This window comes from Hippopotamus amphibius, chromosome 2 (assembly GCF_030028045.1).
Source record: "Hippopotamus amphibius kiboko isolate mHipAmp2 chromosome 2, mHipAmp2.hap2, whole genome shotgun sequence".
In the NCBI taxonomy this organism is placed as follows: domain Eukaryota; kingdom Metazoa; phylum Chordata; class Mammalia; order Artiodactyla; family Hippopotamidae; genus Hippopotamus; species Hippopotamus amphibius.
Genome location: NC_080187.1, coordinates 60,365,667 through 60,386,858, shown reverse-complemented (window position 1 = coordinate 60,386,858; position 21,192 = coordinate 60,365,667). Strand labels below are relative to the sequence as shown.

At 42.0% G+C, this 21,192-nt stretch overlaps 1 protein-coding gene across 4 annotated transcripts in view; it reads left to right on the top strand.

Annotated features, from left to right (window-relative positions):
- Positions 1–11,099, top strand: part of PPP3CC (protein phosphatase 3 catalytic subunit gamma) — a 99,795-nt gene extending 88,696 nt beyond the window's left edge. The window contains exons 11-15 of one of the 4 annotated variants that reach the window (XM_057719984.1): positions 1,194–1,220; positions 2,143–2,224; positions 2,849–2,946; positions 9,426–9,455; positions 10,599–11,099. In XM_057719984.1, the coding sequence (XP_057575967.1) occupies positions 1,194–1,220; positions 2,143–2,224; positions 2,849–2,946; positions 9,426–9,455; positions 10,599–10,816 (455 nt within the window). In that variant the 3' untranslated portion in view covers positions 10,817–11,099. The remainder of the gene's footprint in view (positions 1–1,193; positions 1,221–2,142; positions 2,225–2,848; positions 2,947–9,425; positions 9,456–10,598) is intronic. The other 3 variants (XM_057719985.1, XM_057719986.1, XM_057719987.1) reach the window with 3 other exon arrangements.
- Positions 11,100–21,192: the final 10,093 nt, after the last annotated feature.

Sequence of the window (21,192 nt, the reverse complement as noted above, 5' to 3'; positions counted from 1 at the left end):
CAAGGTGCTGTTCATTGACCTGACTGGTTATATGGCCATTTACTTGTTAATAAATCATTGAGTTATACATTTGTGTAGTTTTCTGTATGTTTATCATACTTTAAATAAAGGAGACTCTTACAAATTTATAAGCCTACAAAAATGTGAAGATTTTTGTAGGAATTTTGGAAGTTGGAAAATAAATGAATTAGTATTACTGACTTGTCTGAAAGCTAAAGCCTGGCTTAGTGATGGGAAATGCTGAGTTTCAGTGCTAAATCCTCAAAAAGCAAAGGAATTGGTAGCCTACACCAGTTGCTAGAATTGGGGACTGTGAGTTGGGAGGAGGGAGATGGGGACTGAGCTAAAATGAGTAGGTAAAAGGTGTTTGAAAGGCAGCTGAAATCCTAGCTGCCTCGTCCCCAAAACTGGAGGCTAATCTCTAAAAAGTGTAAGCCAAAGAATTTCTGTACAGGGATCAATACTCTGCCGAAAACAGGTGAATTAAGTGACCATATGCATTCTCAGTACTGATAAAAAGAATTCCCTAACAAAGACCCACCCTGGTCACTCTGTATATGTAAAGCTCCAAGTCAACAGCCCACTCACCAGCTCTGAAAGCTTTTTAGTCCCTTGTTCTCAATGATAAGCAGACACCAAGGATTGTAGGACTCCTCGGGAAAGTCTCTAAGAGAGACAACAACAAAAACAGCAAAAAGCAACTCGAATGAACTTGAGATTCTAAAGAAAATATAAAACTTAAAAATGGAAAAACTGTAATATCTCCAGAAAGATATGAGAAGATATTGAATTCATTATATAAAAACACAGTGTTTTTATTAAGAGATTTGTAAGCTCTTCATTACGTCCTTTGTTTTTGTGCATTGTTTTCAGCATTATTTGTTCCACAAATAATATCTTTTTCTTTGTCTAATTTTATTTTCATGATCTATGGGGGTAGAATAGGTTGGAAAATAATAGATGTGAACTAATGTAAAACTTCTAAGAAATAGAAAAACTCTGGCAAGAAATCTATAATTTAATGTTCTGTCATGATAGCAAGGATATCTCTTCTGAGCTGATAAAGATAATAGCCTGCTTCTCTCATTGCATTTCACTTTGATTTTTTTTTCTCTCTTCCATGCAAACTTATATTTCTCTTCCCATATTTCTATTTTCATCTCCTTGTTTCTTGGTGTCTCTTCTCCCTGAAGATCACTACATTTCAAGCTATCAGAAAGGTATCTGACCAAAATGTGCTATGAGCTTAATACTCGCTGTCTGTCCCACCACAATCTATTAATTAAACTTTTTTAGTTGTAGTTGAGTAATTTCAGACAGGCTCTCCATCCTCCCTTTCTGTTTTAATGAATATGTTTTCTTTGAGCCCTGCTGTATGGTCCTGCAGGATATTGAGAGCTGGGGGGTGAGGAAGGAGAGGCCCCGTTTCTTAGTTTCTGACTTTTGAATGCGGTCACCTGATGCATGCCTGGACATTGGCTTCTCATGTGTGAGCTGTTTCCTAAATCTTGGATGAGAAAAGGCTGTAAAGTCTTACATTAACTTTTTTGATGTTGCTTTATAAAATACCTTACCCATTGTCATAATTTGTACTGTACAGTTGTCTATGGTAGGAAATAACTCACCAGTGTGTAAGTGAGGATTATAGAATGAAAGCAGCTCTCACTAAGTTCTGCAGAGCTAGCTGTGTTGTTGTGTTTACATGCAGAAGACAACTGGTCAGCTCATCACTTGCCATTTGGCAGGCCAAACCCTGCATCCTGAGGTGGCTGACAGCATTCTCAAAAGAGATCTTTGCTGTAGCAACTGTCCTTGTTTATATGTGTGTATTTCATTCTTCACTGTGGTCTGCATTTCAGAACGACAAATAAGTTCCTATCTTTATAGATCCGCTCAGTCTGTCCTTTTTGTAGCCCCTCCATTTGTTACTTCATCTTTTTTTTTCTCTCTCTCTCTTCTGGGTTATTTTTTCTCTTGCTCCTTAGGACTTCCTGGGATTTTTGTTTGTTTAAACAAATTTAGGCCTTAATTTCTTTTTTAAAAAATGATGTCTTTAACTTAGAAAGTTGCTTCATCCTGCATTTTTTAAAATGAACCTGTTAACATATCCCTGTAACTCACTTATTCTTTGTATTCTCTAAGGAGGCACCGCGGTTCGGAAGGAGGTCATCAAGAATAAAATCAGAGCCATCGGGAAGATGGCAAGGGTCTTCTCAGTTCTTCGGTAAGGATATGTCTGTCGTTACCGTGCGGGGTAAGAGCATTTTGAGAGTGATTTAGGAGTTGATTTCAGAACAGTTTTTTTAGAATTGGAGTTTGGTACTAGAACTGTAGGTCTTTGGGTTGAGTGCAGATTGAATCAGACCTACATATTAAAGTGACTAGAAATGTCTGGCAAACATTTATTTGGTATGAGCTTAGATGGAGTGCAGTGAGTGGAGTGATTTAGTGTGGATTCTGAAGCCAGATTGCCTGTGTTCACATCCTGGCTCTACGTCTTCACAGCTGTGTGATCTTGTGCCTCATTTTCCTGGTCTGTAAAAGAGTGCTAATAGCAGGATCTGCCTTACAAGGTTATTTGGAGGATTAAATGGGCTGATATTTGGAAAACATTAGAACAGCGCCTGACTATTAAGTGGCTCTAATTGAAAAGCAAGACCTGGCTAATTGTTTACAATTGAAATGTTTACAGAAAACATCTCATTCTTTGGGTCAGGGAAGGGGTAGGGAGAAGGAGCACCTGTTCTCCATCGCTGTGCATCTTTTCTTAACTTCCTTCAAGTATCTTTGTAGATACTAAGTGGTAGACACCCTGGCATTAACCCAGGGCTTTGATCTTCCTTTTCAGGGAAGAGAGTGAGAGTGTGCTGACTCTCAAGGGCCTGACTCCTACAGGTACACTCCCTTTGGGTGTCCTCTCAGGAGGAAAGCAGACTATTGAGACAGGTGAGTATGAGAAATGCTCCTTTTGTGGCAGGTGTGCCCCCGTTATCTAGCAGTCAATGTCAAATTGAAAATTAGGGCTTCTTTAAATAAATTATACTAAAGCAATTGGATATCCATCTCTGGGGGAATAATGGATCTTGATCCTTCTCTCCATACGCATGTCAAAATGAATTATAACTTAAATGTAAAAGCTAAAACAGTAAAACTCCCAGAAGAAAATATGGAAACTAGGCATTGGGATAAAGAGCCCTTAAGTATGACACAAAAAATACTAATCTTAAAAGAAAAAAATTAATAAATGAGTTTCATTAAAGTTAAGAATGCGTAGGGACTTCCCTGGTGGTCCAGTGGGTAATACTCTGTGCTCCCAATGCAGGGTGCCCAGGGTCGATCCCTGGTCAGGGAACTAGATCCCACACGCCTCAACTAAGAGTTTGCCTGCTGCAACTAAGACCCAGTGCATCCTAAATTTTAAAAAGAAAGGAAGGAAGGAAGGAAGGAAGGAAGGAAGGAAGGAAGGAATGTGTATTCACAGAAATCCATGACTAAGAAAGGAAAAAGACAGACCATAAACTGAAAGAAAATTTCTGCAGCACATAGTCTGACAGAGGACTTATATTCAGAATCTATAAAGAACTACAACTCAAGGGCTTCCCTGGCGGCCCAGTGGTTAAGACTCCACGCTCCCTTACAGTTTGATCCCTGGTCAGGGAACTGAAATCCTGCATGCCACACACCGCAGGGCGGGTGGCGGGGAGAACTGCAACTCAATAAGAAAAAACACAAAACAACCAATTTTTTTAATGGTCAAAAGATTTTAACAGATACTTCACAAAAGAGGGTATTAAAATGGCCAAAAAGCATATGAAAAGATGCTTAAAATAGTTATTCATCTGAGGAATGGATATAAAACCACAGTGAGATACCACTACATATTCTCTAGAATGGCTAAAATTTAAAAGTGCGACAATGCCAAGTACTGATGACTTTCTGTAGAGAACTAGAACTCGATACATTGCTAGTGGGTTTGTAAATTGGTTCAGTCACTTTGGAAAACTGTTGGGCAATAAAGCAAAACCAGCAATTCATTGCCTGGTTTATATCGAAGAGAAATTAATGCACGTGTCCACCGAAGGATGTGCATAAGAATGTTCGCCTTAGCTTTATTCATAATAGTCCAAAATGGGAAACAACCAAATGTCCATCAATAGTAGAACAGATAAATAAATTGTTATATTTATACAATGGAATTTACTCAGCAATAAAAAATAACATTATGGATACATGCAAAAACATGGTTGAATCTTATAGACATCATGGTAAACTAGAAAAGCTACACACAAAAGAGCACAGACTGTCTGGTTTATGTGATGTTCAAGCACCGGCAGACTAACACTTCTGGGTGGGCCCAAAGTGAGGCGGCGGGGCAGCGATTGTGGCGTATATGGGCCTCACGGTGACTCTCATGATGAGCGGGTTCTGGGGCCTCGTCAGCCTCCTGGAGCCCTGGTTCATCCCTGAGGGTCCCAACCAAGTTGTCATCACCTTGTTGGTGACCTGTTCAGTTTGCTGTTATCTCTAGTCACGAAGAAATGTAAAACCACCTCCATACCCAGACCGCCTTCCTTGACTCGCCTATTTTGGCCATCAGCTGCCTTAAACATTCACAGCATATTTGCACATCTTATTCTACGATGCAGTATTTTTTTTTCCCATCACCTTTTTTACACTTTGATGAATTATGTACCTACTTAAACTGTGCAGACTCCGTAAGATGTTTATGCACTCTTCTGACATAGAAAGTGCTGTTCTCCTGAGAAACACGTGACTCTCTCTTTGGAACCTGTGGATTTGAAGGTGGCTTCTGCCTGCTCACTACATGGGAATCAGCAAAGGGTTTAAAGACTGTTACAAGACAGGAAGACTCCTATGGGGCGGTCAGTAGGAGAACATGTCCAGAGGGAAGGTCTGTCCCACCAGAACTGTGCCAAAGCATATTTTTAGGATGAATTTATTTCTGCTCTCTTTTGGAATAAATTGTTTTTATGATTTCAAAAAAAGAAAAGAAGAAGAAGAAGAACTGGCAGACTCATCAATAGTAAAAGAAGTCAGAATGGCACGTCTTCCGGTGGGAGCATATGGACCCAGAAGGGCCACAGGGGACTTCTGGAGTGGTGGGAACATTCTGTATCACTATCTAGGTGGTGGTTACACATGTGCATGCATATATAAAAATGTATTAAGCAGTACACTTCAGATTTGTACACACCATATGCCTCACTTGTGTGTTTTATATCTTAATTTTGGGAGGTTAGAGTTTCTCAATCAGAGAGGCAGTGTGCCTCTTTGCCCGCAAACTGTATCCTACAACAGTGCCACAGTCACCTCTTCAACCAGTGTGTCAGTTCTGAAAATTTCATGGACATTGACTTCTGAGGAGAGGGCTTTATGGAACCGAGACATGAAAAGGTTGATATTTGTCAGAATAAACAGATCTGGTCAAGCAAGGGAAAGAAACATGAGATCAAGTCATTGGATGACTAATTCTAGGCATGAAAACTGGAGTTGAAGCATTAACAACTTAAAGTGGAGTTTCACTGCTTTTTTGCCCCTCTTGTTTTTTGAATTGCTTCTACTTAAGTTTTTCTTTTTCCTTGTCATCCTGCCTCTTACAGGAATTCTTTGCATTTTATGAACATTCCGGGGCTATTGATTAATAGGAACAGCCTCACTTCCCCCTCTTCTTTTTATAGGATTGATTTCCTCCTTCTCTTTCAAATTTAATATTGAAATATTAGAGTTTGGTTATTTATAAGGAAGAATGAACTTTCTCCTTGGAAGTATATAATTAATTTTCTTAACTTCTTTAGTTTCATAGGAAGAATCAGTAAACTGTTTCAGACTGAATTTTTTCTCTCAAATGTGCAAAATACTTTTCCGTCATTACTTTGCTTGTTAGTCATGTGCGATGTTCTGAGAGCAACTCTGACAAGGTATTTTAGAGTTAATAGGAAGTAACATGGGTAAAGAAAAAAAGGAATGTCCTATATATCCTTTCATGAAAAGTTTCGAAAATCTGCTGATCCACAGAATTGTTTTCATCTGAACCAAATTTTTCTAGACCTTGATTCGAAAGAGTAAATCTGGAAATCTGAAATAAGTAACAAAGAGAATTTTATAGATGTGTTATTTGAGATTTGTTGTTTATAATCCTTGGCCTACCTTTTGTTCTCAGTCCCAAATATATGCAGTTTCCCTTCACTCCTGATTTGAATATGAGTGTTTTAATCAATATAGAATTGTCTATTGATACTCCAAAATTGATAGAAATCTCAGTAATGTGTAAGAACAAAACTAAAGTTGCAGCCAACTTTTTAGAGCTTCTTATTTTCTCTTATTGATTGACAAGAACTGAATTTCCTTGCCATTTTCCCATCAGAGTCTCAGTTCCACAGGTTCATTGGCAAACTGGAGCATTAGCTGAACAAGACCTGTTATTGTTCATGTAACTTTACTTGGAGGACCGTCAGCCAACAATATCCTATCCCGTATGGCCTTATAACCTACATTCATTTATACCCCACCTTGTTCCAAGGGGGATTTGAGTAAGTTACACTATACATCCAGCACAGTGAAGGGAAATAAATATGCTTGGAAATTGGAGCACAAAGGAAAACAAACCAATGAAAGTGAATAGTCAGTCACAGATTTGACTCTAAGCTTCTTGGTAGCCAGAATAAAAAGGAAAGATCATAAGATAAAAAACAGATCAGTTGGGACTTCCCTGGTAGCGCAGTGGTTAAGAATCCACCTGCCAATGCAGGGGGCATGCGTTCAATCCCTGATCTGGGAAGATCCCACATACCACGGAGCAACTAAGCCTGTGCGCCACAACTACTTGAGCCTGCACTCTAGCCCACACGCAGCAACAAAGACCCAACACAGCCAATAAATAAATAAATAAATCTATAAAAAGAAATTAAAAAAAAAACAGGTCAGGTATAAATTGGACTCCATCAAGAGTTTTAAAGTTTTGTGCTGCAAATAGAACCACTACGAAAGTGAAAAGACAACCTGCAGCATGGGTAAAAATATTTACAAAGCATACATCTGATAAGAGACTAGTATCTTGAAACTGTAAAGAATTCTTGTAACTGAATAATAAGAAGACAAATAACCCAATTAAAATGGGTAAAAAATTGAATAGACACATTTTTCCAAAGAAGACATACAGATAGCCAGTAAGTACATGAAAAGATGTTCCACATCATTAGACGTTAACCACAATGAAATACCACTTTAAACCCACTGGATGGTTGGAATCAAAAAGGCAAATAATAACAAGTGTTGGTGAGAATGGAGAGAAACTAGGACCCTCATACACTGCTGGTGGGGACATAAAATGGAGCAGCCATCTGGCAAAACCAATCTGTCATCGTTCTTAGGTGATTAAGCATACAGTTAATCATATGACCCAGCAGTTCCACTCCTAGTTACATACCCAGAGAAAGGAAACATAGCCACACGAAGCTTGTACACAAATGTCCATAGCAGCATGTTTTGTAATAGCCACTAAGTGGAAAGAACACAAATGTCTGTCACCTGGTGAGTGGATAAACAAAATGTTGTATATTCATACAATGGAATACTATTCAGTCATAAAAAGGAATGACATACTGATACAGCCCCCAACGTGACTAAACCTTGAAAACATTATGCTAAGTGAAAGAAGCCAGTCACTAAAACCACATATTGTGTGATTCCATTTATGTGAACTGTCTAGAACAGGCAAATCTGTAGAGACAGAAAGTAGATTAGTAGCTGACTATAAGGTTAGGGGAGGGAAATGGGTTTTGGGGGGATAATGAAAATGTTCTAACCATAGATTGTGGTGATAGCTGCACGACTCTAAATATATTAAAGTCATTGAATTGTAAAGTTTAAACAAGTGAATTTATGGTACATGAATTATATTTCAGTAAAGAAATCTCATTCAGTAAAGAAAAGTATATATAAGTAAAGGAAAGAAAACGTTTCTCAGTTTTATATGAAAGTTTCTTATAAGGAATGTCCCTCAGTAGAGGCTACTATCTTAATACCCAATGCAAAAAGCAATTCTAGGAGGACCCAAAACAATGTGATACTAGTACACATTTTGCCACAAACATAGCTTTTGAACTGTAATTAAACCAACACTCTGTATACAACTTCAGGTAAAGCTTTGTTCTCCCACTTCCTAACAGTTGCTTTTGTGATGTGCTGTTTGAAGCCACTATGGTTTTCTTGTGAAAGTTTGTTTGTTCTATGTGAGGAGATTTGGGAGGGTGTGACATAGCTTGAACACCTGCCAACATATGGTTGACACATGTAAGCCCTCGATGAGTTGATTCCAAGTTTCCATTTTCCCCCATTGTGTTGGGAAGTTCATTTTCAGTCCATTTTCAGTTCTTCCAGTTTCTCCTCTCTGATTCATATAAAAAGCCTCAGGAACAGCAAACTGTTACTGTTCATTCTTCTTCCCTGCCTTCTTTTAAAAAATTAGTATTGGAGGAACTGACAGGGTTCTCCTAATAAGATCTTTTTTGCTACAACTTGTAACCTTTTCATATATTAGTGCTTTTACTATCTTAAAAAGAAGATGCAAGAAAGTTCACCTCTTGCTACTAATTTTTAAATAGCTTCCTTTTCCACCAGTGAAGGAGAAGAGGGCCTTCTTAATAACTGGCCTGCTATCTCACACAGCGAATGGAAGCCATGTGGGTAGGAAATGTCAGCCTCTGCTGTGTCTTTCATCCCAGATGGTACATGAGTTTGTATTCGGAATTGAATGGATTTATGCCTTTGCCAGCTTAGTACTCCACCCCCGGAAAAGAAATAACCCCTCACTCACAACCCATTTTCCTCTCCTTCCAAACGCCGATCTGTTATGCAAAGGCTACTCTTTTTTATTAAGTGATTCAAAGGACAGTTGGACCCCACACAAGGTTTGCTTGAAATCAGTAAGAAATAATTTTAAATAACTTTTTTAATAGGACACAGCAGCTGCTCATTTAATACCATCTGAACTATCACAAACCGAAGAAGGGCTGTAACATGAAATGATCCGGCGACATATTTTGATACGTGAATGTCAAGATGTAAATTAGCAGCTGGCTGTTTAAAATGAGGACGCATCATAACTCGTTTCTTCTAGTCAGCTTGACTGACCCCATTGTCTTAGCCATAGATCCCATTAGCTGAACGTTTCTCGTGCCACTTGGAATGTTACAAATCTTAGAAACTCTCCCCACTTCATATTTCCCCCCAGTTTAGTTTTCCGCGGTAATCCTCTCGCTCCTCTTAACTGGTCGGCTTCTATTATGGATGGAAGTAGGCTGAAAGGTGGGCCCCTGGGGTGTCTGTGCTGGCAGCAGTGCTGTCGGTTTACTCACTCTCTCTCTGTCTTCGTTTCTGCACGCCACTGCTCCTGCCTCTTACAGCCACAGTCGAAGCGGTAGAGGCCCGGGAAGGTATGGCCACATTCCTGCAATACATGTGATCGTGTGTCTGTCTGCTGGTTTTAAAAAGCTTTGTTGACATTCCAAATCTTTTATTATTGCATCACCAGAACTGTAACAGTGAAGAAAGGAGGAGAGAACCTAGGCGAGCTCACAAAACATTTCCTTTGTGTCCTATATTTGTATTAATGGAAATGACCCCCTCTACAGCGCAAGTCCTTTCTGGGCTCTCTTAGCTTTAATGCAATGACTGAAGCTTAAGCACCTGGTCATGGGGGTTCGAATGGTGTCATCTCATAGCCGTTCCATATCCAAGAGGCATCCGTTTGATTATCAGAAATTCAAACCATCGGCCTCTTTATCTAGTGATTCCGAAGGCTATCGAGAGTGGAGGCAAAAGTAGATAGGAATTTTTTTTTTTTAGATAGGAATTTAGTTTGATTTGTTCCTGAGGTTGCCCTAGGTCAGTCAAGCTAAATTATCTTTATTTCTATGAAAACAAATTTTAAGTAACAAATTATCTATGAATCTGAGGATGAAAACAACTGGGATTGATAAACTTTTGTTATAAATTTAATTATTCTGTTAGATAAGGTGGTTCACAATGCGAATGGCTTTCTTTGGTGATACAAAAGTTCAATCAGAAAGAAAATATCTAGAAACTATTTTTTAGATGTCTTTTAACTTACGTTCAGCTCCTGGTTGTGCAAGATAAAAAGCTGTCCTTCTAAACAAACAGATTTGCTCTTTTGTTACTTTTTTGTGTGGTCGATATGATGTTTATGCTAGAGTAACTACTCTGCTTAATTTGTTCTGTTATTCTGGTGTTGCCTTTTTTTCTCTCTCACTGAGCACGTTTCTGGCCCATAAGAGACTCTTTCAGATGTATTGGGGCTTTTTTGTGAGGTCTACTTCTGCTATGATTAATTGAACTATGGAAATTACTTTCACAGTTTCAGCGGCCCTTCGGGCCTTAAGGAACAGTAGCTTCAGAGGAGGCTAATTGAGATCAAACATTGCTCGTTCCCTTCACCAGACATGTGCTCCACAGCCACCCTTCTGTATTTTTCTCTAGGAGGTTGCTGTATGCTAAAAAACGTAAAGCCGGTCACTTTGCCGTCTAATTGAGCTCCTCCCTTTCCTGTTTTTCTATAGCTATCAGAGGGTTTTCGCTTCAGCACAGGATCCGGAGTTTTGAAGAAGCCCGAGGTCTGGACCGAATTAATGAGCGGATGCCACCCCGCAAAGATAGCCAGTACGTTGATGGGCCAGTGAAACTGGTCCAACCAAACGCTGCGCACAGGAGCGACAAGGGGAGAAGAGCCAGCAATGACTCAGAGCCCTGCTGCGGCACCGGTGGATCCAAGACTTAACACTCGATTCTATTTATTTATTATTGGAAAACAAAACAAAAGCAACTGAAACAACTTAAACCTGGAGGTGCATTCATAACGCACTCTGCATTCACTCTGTAAGCAAGGCGACCATTTTATAGATTCTTTTAATTTATGTTTAATATATATATAAAAAGTAAATCTGTTTTGTTTTTCCTTTTTTTTCCCCCCTTATTTTTAGGAACTGATCTGATTGTCTGATACATAGTGAAGTCTTGTGCTATAAGGGGGAACTTCCCCTAATAAAAGGGCCTTGGAAACCTCTACCCTGGGTTTCTGACTTGAACTAGCCAGGCTTTTCTCTTGTTTTTGGAGGGTAATAGCTTTCATTTCAGGCTATCATTTTTCAAACACAAAAGGGTTTTTTCTTTTCTTTTTTTTCCCCTTTCTACAGGGTACCATTGAAGAAGATCTCTTAGATTTCAGTGGCTAAAACTTCTCTTCTTATGGAAAACTTGATTATAGTAGAACTCCTAAGTGAATAACCCAAACCCAGTGATTTTAAGGGCCAAGGGAAATGTTTTCCATAATAACCTACTTTCTTCTGGACTCTCAATTACTCAATGTATTCTAGTACAGCAAAATAAAAACTAATGAGGGATTTTCATAGAATTACTTAAAATTTGTTCATCTAACCATGGGTATGGTTGATTTAAGCTTCCCTTAGAACTTTGGAGGTTTCCTACCTGTTGCCAGATCCTTTCGCTTTTATTTTTGAACCCTAGGTGATTTAGCCCATCTGCAAAGGAAGCAGCATTTCTTAATATTTTATCAATGCCCTCTGTAGACCCTTCAACGGTAGGAAGTGCCTGTGCCCTTCTGTGCTACTGCCTCAGCTCTCACATCTGCTCTCCCTGTCATCCGTCTGTTTTTCTGTGTCAGCATTTTTGAAACCAACTGGGATAATAACTGACTCGGTGAAAATGGTCCCCTTGTGAACTAAAAGTCTTGCTAAAGGGCATTGGATGTCTGAGGATTTCCTATCAATTCCTGGCATGTTCCTCCATTTTTCAACACTCACTAGATTGAACTGTGTGTCAGTCTCTGTTATCATATTTGGGGATACAAAAACAAGTGATCAGATATAATGTTTGAATAATCTTTCCTTAGTTTTTCAAGTCACAGTCAACTAGCGAAGGAAATTTCAGGGATCCTCAGGCTCCTATTTTTGGTTTAGCCTGGTGACAGGTGCCAGGTCATAATCCTCATTGGTCAGCCTTGTAATGAATGTGCACGTGTGGGCCACACTACACCAAAGTGCATGTTTGTGGAATTCCTTAATGTCATTTGGGATGTAGGAGTCCAGCATTGAAGCAAGTATCCCAGACAGTAGTACTTTATGTTCAGAACTTCAAGGACACCAGAAACGTTTTTTCAAGAAACATAATTTCAAGGAATTCCCTGGCGGTTTAGTGGTTAGGACTCCGCGCTTTCACTGTTTAGGGCCCAGGTTCAATCCCTGGTCGGGGAACTAGGCTCCCACAAGCTGCGTGGCATGGCTCAAAACAAAACAAAACAAAACGTAATTTCATTAGGAGAATGAGGATTTGGTCCATCTATCTCTGTTTTCCTGTGCCTTGCTAACAGTTCCCAATTTGTTTATGACAGAGATTAAAGCATTTTGGAGACTGGAATCTGGTGGCATAGATTGCTCTGTTAACAAAAAAGATAGGAAAGATATTGGGAAGGAGATAAAAGATCTCTTATTGGGTGGTGAGCAAATCCTTTGAAAAAAGGGAGAAAGCGTCTCCAGTAGCTGTCTTTACTGATCATTTCTTCATAATCAAAGAGGAATTCATCGCCTGGATAGCCTCATACTCCTCCCTCCCCCAATCCCAAGAGAGAAGAGGCCGCTGTTTTGGAAATCTCACCTAATGTGACAGGTCACAGGACAGGTTTGATAGATGGGAGTCCTGATCCCTTTCTCTTTTCTATTGAGGCTGTTGTTATCCATACACAGTCCACAGGTAGAAACCTTGGGCTTCAATCTTAAGGGCTTCAATCAGCAGGCAACTAGTGAAATAGTTACTACAAATCCTTATAAGCAAAAAACTACATAGTATTAGTTTAAAAAAAAAAAAAGGACAGTTACTTAGGAAGGTCTTCATTTTCTTCTCATAACGAAGTAGTACGATAAAGCAATTTTCCTTGACAGAGCCATGCGAAAAGATGTGTTTTACAGGTACCCTTTGAGCTGTTGAAGGATCAGCCGGGGTAGAGAGTTAAGTGGTCACGAGTCAAGAAAATTGGAGGGGGTTTAAAAGAGCGCAGCACAGCTCTTGAAGGAAGTTAGGTTTGAAAATCCTGTTGAATTCTAGAGATAAAGGCATTTCTTATGTTCTGTAAAAAGCCGGGGTGTGTATTTCAGCACTTTAGAAAGTTGTGTGGTGAGTGTGTCTGTCTGGTACAGGTGGCTTTCTTAAAGCCAAACTGGCAGGCAGTGCACCTATATATGCATTTCTATCTGTGACTCAAGGCAGTTTCGGCAGCGTGAACCTTAGGAATATATTGTAATAACAGCACTTATGTACTTGTTCTTCCCTTTAAGACTTCATTGGAGGGTTTAACATATTTTTTAATGTTTTAATCTAGACGGTAGCTCCCAGGATGGCTGGGGGCCTGCCCTGGGTTTGCCTTACGACTACCTGGGGCCTGATAGTCTGCCTGGGGCCATCATTTTAAACGTTTTAACTGCTGTCAGCGCTCTGCGGTGTTGCTGTTTTCAAAGCCTCTTCTGTTTTTATTAAATCTTCCCCCTGCAAGTTCTAAAGATACTGAAAATACTTTTCTCTTGTTCTCCTTCATTATAAGGTCCACAGGGACCTTATTCAACTTCTCTCATGGGGGTGGGGGGGGGGGTACTTCCTACATCAGTTCCCTAGACACGTCAGAGGGCTCCTTTGTAAACTATTCTGAAATACCATTTTAGAAATGACACTTTCCAAAGACCAGTTTTCCCAATCTTGTTTACATCCAAATCATAGGAAATTACAAATTGATCAGATGACAGTTCTTGTTAATAAAAATTTTGGAACTCATCTAATACAAGTTCAAAACATACATCTTTTTTTAATCTCTGTGTTCTGAATATTTAGAGCAAAAGTAAAAGAATAAGCCGTGTGTGTGTGTTTGTGTGTGAGAGAGGGAGAGAGAGAGAGATGGAATGCTAAAACAAAAGCAGCCTGTTTTCTTTAAAACCTCAAGGTAACAGGTTATAGGTACAGACACTGCTGATTCGCTGGCCTTTTTTGACTAGATATTGACCAGCAAAGTGAACATGGCTTATCACGCTGAAGGGCAATTGTGGCTTTTTGCCTAGGGGTAGAAGAGTCAGACTCTCTAGGAATATCAGTATTTTTCTTATCCTTTTATCTATATTTACATTGCCTTTTCTGTTCCTAGAGAACAGTTGTGGTTCCATGAATCAAGTTTTTCTCAATAGCAAAGAATTGCTTTCTTATCCTGATACCAGGATAGCTGATTTCGTGACACTACTCAAAATAGGAAAAGAAAAGCTCTTCTTTGCTTTTAAACAGAATATTATTACCTAATGTCATTATGGAGCAAGGGTGAGATTTCTTAGAATTAGATAAGTTGGGGCCTTGGCATTGTCCCTTAGATCCTCTTCTGAGTAATTTTAAAACACAAAGTTTGGGACTTCCTTGGTGGTCCAGTGGTTAGGACTCCTCACTTCCAATGCAGGGGGCGCCAGTTTGATCCCTGGTCAGGGAATTAAGATCCCACATGCTGCGTGGCATGGCCAAAAGATTTTTAAAGAAAACAAAGTTTGAGGCAGCTGCTCTCTATAAGAAAAATATTATAAAGCATGCCTACGTGAGATACAGCCACACTTACTGCTCACGGTCATTACTGTAGAGTCTCTCTAGCCTCTCAGAGGAAGGCTGAAATCTGCTCCTTCTACCCTGCCTTTTTTTATGTAAATATTGTAGCTGATCTCCAGCATTTGTGACTGTACCATATCTATAAAAATAAAACTCAAGCTCTTGAGAATTAAGTTCATCCTGACCAATCTGGGTGGCCAGCCAGTTAAAACTGTTTTTAGGAAGAGCTTGTACCAGACGGACTGATTCATAGTTTTTCTTTGTATTAATTATCAGGTTTTTTCTCTAGTTTTTGTATTGACAATTATTTTCACACCCATAAAGACTTGTCGAGATATTCTAGAATCTCCAGTATTATAGTTGTTATAGTAACAGTGGAACCCAAGTGTTTTTCAAAGCATTATTCAGCTTTCCCTACCCCGGCAGAAAAGAATTCAGAGGGAGGGTGAACCCACAGCCCCAGTTGTGGGAGTGAGGCTCCAATTTCCTAAATCACTTGTGGTTATAAAGATGGGTACTGCTTTGTCTGGCATCCAGGTCCACATCTTTTCTGAAATCTGCTATAGGAGAGAGTAAAGGGCAGCCTAGGGAGCCCCAACAATAGCTGGAGGAGGGTTTGGGTTACCTGGAGGACAGCTCCAAAGCATTGTAATGTCGCAGTCCCTCTTCAGCGCTGCTGTGATCAAACGCTTATAGGAGCCGTAAGAAAGAGCAGGTGCGTGTGGAGTCGAAAAACAGGGTCGTTACTCTTATCTTGAGTCCAGCAGAGAATGGTATTAACAGTAGAGCTTTGTGCCATTGACAGAGTGTGAAAGAGGAAACCTATATTACTTTGAGACTTGTGACCTGACCTGCCTATGTCTAGCCAGCCAAAGTGAATGGGGTCAGGGTTAGCTGCCTTCGTCTACGTAGTCACAAAGGTAAAGGTGATACTGGAGAGTATATTCCCTCGCGGGAGGCTGTGGCCTCACACCCCAGCAACCTTGGCAAGACTTGCTAAATAACACCTTTGTCTGAGATACGGTTATGCTTCTCCTCCTCTTCTCCGTCCTCATGACAAGTCGAGCTGGCTTCAGGTCCGGAAGTGAGGACATGGACGTGGACCATCCCTCTGAGCAGCTCTGAAGGAGGGCCATGTACACTGCCTTCCTGTAAGTTCTTGCCCAGATTCCCTTCACTCCCTCAACATAGCTGTCTCCAAATAACTTTTTTTTGTTTGTTTTGCATGTTAAAGTGAAGTGCATGTTATAAGGAGGAGGTCTCCTCTAGATTTTGATGTGTGGCAATAAAGATGCGGTTTTTGTCTGTCAGAGAAACTTTTTGAAGATGCCATCATGAACACCTCACTTTTCCTCTCTCAGTGCACTGTGGCCAATAGCTCTGTTTCCTAGTAGAAATGTCAGCAGGCATTTTCCAAGAAAGGATCATGGTTTTGCTTCCTAAATGAGGTGGTCAGACATATGAGACTAGCTGGTGGTGTAATTTTTTAAAGGCTTTTCTGAATGATGGATTATTTGCTTGTGCTTAGAGATTACTGGCTTTTTCTTGCTTTCAGTTACGTTAAAGCAAATGGTGGAAATGTTATTTATTGGCAGAAATCATTCAATAAGTCTTTTGTGAACAAGAAATTAATTTGTTAAAACTTTCTTACTGTACATTGGAAGTCATCTTGAAAAAAAGAAGAAAACACTCTTAAAATTAAATAACTTTAATGGCTCCCTGTGTCTTTATTTCCTTTATTTCCATATGGAGGCAGTTGTACGTGGCTCTTAACCCTTTCAGTAATTCCAGAAGTCAAGGGAAAGCCTGATGTTTGATGTCCGGTCTGGTCTCTGGTAATGCTAAGGAATTCACCTCTCAAGGAAAAGAATCCTATCACAATAAAAGGAACCTCTTTTCTTCAGCTCCCTCGTTTTCAGTCTGCTTTGCTGGCTGTGCTGGTGGTTCTGTTTCTCCCACTCAGAACCCATTCCCTTGCCCTGGCCTCCTTCCTGGCACATCGCCCACCACAGACTCACACTCAAGTCCCAGCTGCTTCTGTGGCTTCTCCGGCAGAGGCCACTTCTTGAAGAAAAGGAAGAAAGACATCTCAGAAAATATACAGTCTTTACGAAAGATAAAAATAATTCTTATTATAGCAATTTAATAACTGCACACGATCCTAATAATAGACACAGATGAATTTCGTCTTGGGAGAAGTCGAAGAAGCCAGAGAGGAGTTGAATGTGGAGTTGAACCCCCAAGAGAGGAAGTGTCAGACCAGCCTTTGATTCCTCTGGAAAGTAGAAATACCATGAGGTGCTGTGGATTCACAAGGAAAAATAACCCCTTTGGCCAGGTGGGGGGTTAGAGGATCCTATCAGCTACGGCAGTAGAGGTAGAAAGTGTAAATCAGGACCAGCCAGGCCTAAGGCAATTTCACTGTCAGTATAGACACAGCTAGGGCCACAGTACAGTTTGCAGGCTGGAAAACAAGCCCAGGTTTCTCATTCCAAGTGAGCTAAATACGTATTTTGGGATCTTTGTTATCCCAGTAGCATCCTGGCTTAGCGATGTCCTCATACCTCAGCTAAACCTTCAGTAAAATAAGGTAATATTTACCCTTATTTCAGAGTTGTGAAAAAAAATTTTTTAAGCCTGGAAATAAAGAACTCAAATGCAGATTCATATTTACCTCTCACTACATCTAGATCAAATCCTTACTTTCTCGCCCGCTATGTGTAATTGCCTGGTCTTTTTTTTTTTATCACAAATTTCAGGTGTTAGGAAGTCTGTTGGATTTTGATACAGTGGATTAATAATGGTAAATTATCCTTTTTACCATTGCCTCAGTTCAGGAGAAGGTTCATTTTAGAATTCAAGGAGGTGGGAAGACAAGGTCATTCTTTGTTTGGAGGCCAGACCTCGTGGTGTCCACTGGCCAGTAAATCAGCCGTCTTATCTTCCTTATCTCAGTTTACCTGCTAGGAATGGGTGATGCAGACCTAGTTTTCCAGCTCCTGGTCTGTGTGCCCTTCTTTGTGTCTGAATTAACTTGGCTGGGTTTTCCCTCTGAGGTCATCTCTTATTTATCTTTCCCTTATAAAATCTGCTTTCTGAGGAGCTGACAGCCGCTTGCTCTTTCTTTCTGTCCTGAGAACTGGAAGAGGTTCATCCAGCTCAGCTCTTCTCAGAGACACCCCGTCTGCACGTTGTGCTTGTCTGTTCATCTATAAAAGGAGGGAGAGAGAGAACAGTCGTTGGTGTGATGTCAGTGTAAAGGCCTCCTTGAAGATAGACTCGATGATTGGACACAAGCCTGAGTTCTCTCCCAGCCTTCAGGGTTTGGATGTGGCTGACTCTGAGAACCTTGAATAGACGGCTGTTACATCATGTGTGTGCTATGGAAAGATCTGTGCCAGGCAGGCCTGAGGGCCTCATTCCCTATCCCATGGGGATCCACTCACCCTGGCTGCCAGGCTCCAACACGGACCATACTTGACCTGTCATGGGTATTTTTTCGCTCACAGAGATCCCTTACTTTACCGTGACTATACCAAAACACTGGGGTTAGGCCATGCCATTGTCAGCTTCAGAGGGTCTTCCAGGACTCACAGTGGGTCACTTGTGTTCCCCTTCTTTTGCTCCTGTTCCCATGAGTGTTTGGCCTGATGAGGATCTTGGGTAGAACTTGGCTGGCAACATTAGCAAGAGCTGGACTCAGGAGTGGAAACAGGATAAAGGGATGGAGCCCAGGGGATGAAATGGCCCAGATTTGTACTCATGTCTCTGATGTGACTTGGTTTCAGTTCCTCACTAATGGGTCACTGTGGTCTTCCCCTGTAGAGAAGGTCAAAATCCTCAAAAGGGACGGTGCCTTCTTTGCTAATCCATTCCGGTCTGCTTTGCTCCGTATCCCTGGTGGGAAGAAAACACTCTTCTGAAAGCACAAAGTAGAAACCTGCTCATAGCCTAACTAAAAAATATACCAGAGTTTGTTCATTCCTGTGCAGGAGAAAAGAAGGAACAGCAGATGGCCTTCCTTTGTCTAATGAGGGGGGACCGAGGCCCAGAGCTGGGGAGCCACTTGGCTGCTCAGGGTCCATATGAGTGTGACATCCGAACGCCAGACTCCCAGCACCAGCACAGACACTCCTCAAGAACTGAGAGTTCAGGTTTATGTCTTCCGGGATCCCTGGCTTCCTTTTTCCCACTTGAGAAATGAAACTGAATTCTCCGCTCAGCCTACTCACTTACAACATAGAGCTCTTTCCATTCATCCTTCCTCTTGGTGACGGAGGCTGCTGTAGAGCGACCGCATTCCTGTATGAACAGCCACCCTCTCCTCCCCCTCTGTGTGAAGAGCCACACAACTATGGGTAGTCTCTTGGCTAATCATCCCGTAGTGTGGTGGATGCGGACACACCTCAGTTGACATGGGGGCCACTGGGGGATAATCCAAGGAACAAAAGGTGGCGGCCTCAAGGAGCAGGGTGGGAGTGGGGCACGGTGCCGCCCAGGATCAGATAGCTAGAAAAAACAGAGCGCTTATGTAACTGTTTACTGTGGCTCAGGTGGCTCTGAGAAGGCAGAGGCAGCCCCCTGACAAAAGACCGTGCCAGAGACCGAGAGAGTCACAGGGAGGGAGGTCCCTGTCAGGTGATAAGGGAGTTGCCAGAGGAGATAGTGCATTGGGATGAAAGGAATCTGCCCCGTTGTTGACAACTGCTAGGTCACCTAGGACGGCCATCCCTGTCCTCAGCTTCTCCCTACGCCATGCCAGCTCTCTGCCAGGTCAGGCCAGCAGCAAGCAGAGCTGAGCGTGGTGGGAGGAGCTGAGAAATCACACACCTGGTTTTTGGCTGAATCTCGCTACTCTTTTCCTTTTAATCTCCCACTTTTCAAAGAGGAGGGAGTCTTCTCCCTAAACATGGGCAGAAAAGGAGGAGTTGGTCCAGGTTCCTTAGGCTCTGTGCTCCCCCCCATCTCTCATCCTCTCTTCGGTGAGGCTGTGTGTTGGAGGGATCCTGTTATAGCTCCTCCTTGGTCCAAGCACACAGCCTGAGAGGGAGAGTGATTTCCCCCCTCTCTAGGGCAAAGCAGGTTCTGACCTGAGAGAGGTGATAAGCCCAGCAGGGCCTAAGCAGACAGGCAGAAGTCCAAGCAGCTCAGGAGGAAGGCTCAGGGCTCCAGGGGGGCCGACCCCGCCTCCTCCTGCAAAGCTATTTACCAGACTCGCCCCTCCCATAGCCATGCGCTGGTAGCCAGTCCCCAGCTCCTCGCCCATGGCTGTCCCCTCCTCGTGTGAGAAACAGGAAGTTGGGACCTTTGTCAGCTCAGCTGCACCCTCTGCATTAAATATTTATCTTGGAGTCCAGGTCAGAGCCCTAGAGAATAAGAGAAGCTCGCTGCGGTTGAGAGGGGGCATGGCCAGGATTCCTGGAATTGGAAGATTGTCAGCTTCACCACCTTTGGAGAACAAGGAAGAACGTGAAAGAGATGTGGCACTTAATCGCAAGGATCCTGACAGGTGGGAGGAAACTGGGGACAGGGGAGACGGCACATCCTCTGTCCCTGAGGGAGGGAAGGGGGTGGTGCCTAGGGGTGGGTAGGTCTCCAAGGTTTAGGGGAGGGGAGATGCACTGCCGCCTGCCCTCAGGGAGTCCCAGAGCTCCTCCCTCTTTTCTGATGTTGACTTCTGCAGGCAGGGGCTACCCATCCTATCTCCATCCCTTCAGCTTTGCTGGAGAATCAGAGGTTCTTGGAAGGGGCCTTAAAGGGGATCTGGTTCAGCTTCACTGCTCAGTGCAAGAATTGCCTCTACCAAAGATGCCCCACAATTGGCAGATGTGGAACCCAGGAAATCATTTACAAGTGCTTTCTTGGAGACCTTGGATCTGCTTCAGAGTATGCACCCAATGGTGCGTCTTCTGCTAATGCAGCCAGTCTGTTTCCACGTGGCAGCCCTGCCAGACACTGGAAGCTAGGTGGCATGCGTCTCTCTCTCAAGCTTCTGCTCAACCTAAGCCTCTCCTTCCGCTTTTCACATGTGAGATTGTTTCAACCTGGGTCACCACGACCCGGATAGCTCTTTTACCTGAATTGGGAAAAGATATAGCTAATAGCATCAGTGATGGTAGGGATTTAAAAATATGATTTCATCTTTCTCCATTCCCTTCCTTCTCAATTTTTGAATTGAATGCTGCGCTTGGAAAACACTCACGTGCATGGTGACCTTAGGGCACCAACCTAACTCCCAGTAGGTCTGCAATAAACGTTTTCATATTTTCATAATCTATAATTGATCACTCCCAAATAGATCTGAGATTGCCCAGCAGGTATTTGCTACTTGGTTAGTTTGGGGCTTGAGGGTCCCAGAGCCAAGCCAAGGGCTAAAATGTAGTACCCCACGGTCTGTCCACTAGCAGCAAGCATTCATTAAGCACCCTCGCTGTCACAGGCCCAAAATCGGCACAGAGGCTTGGGGGAGACGGGGAAAAGGGAATGGTCAGAGGGGTTGGGAGCCGAGGGGTT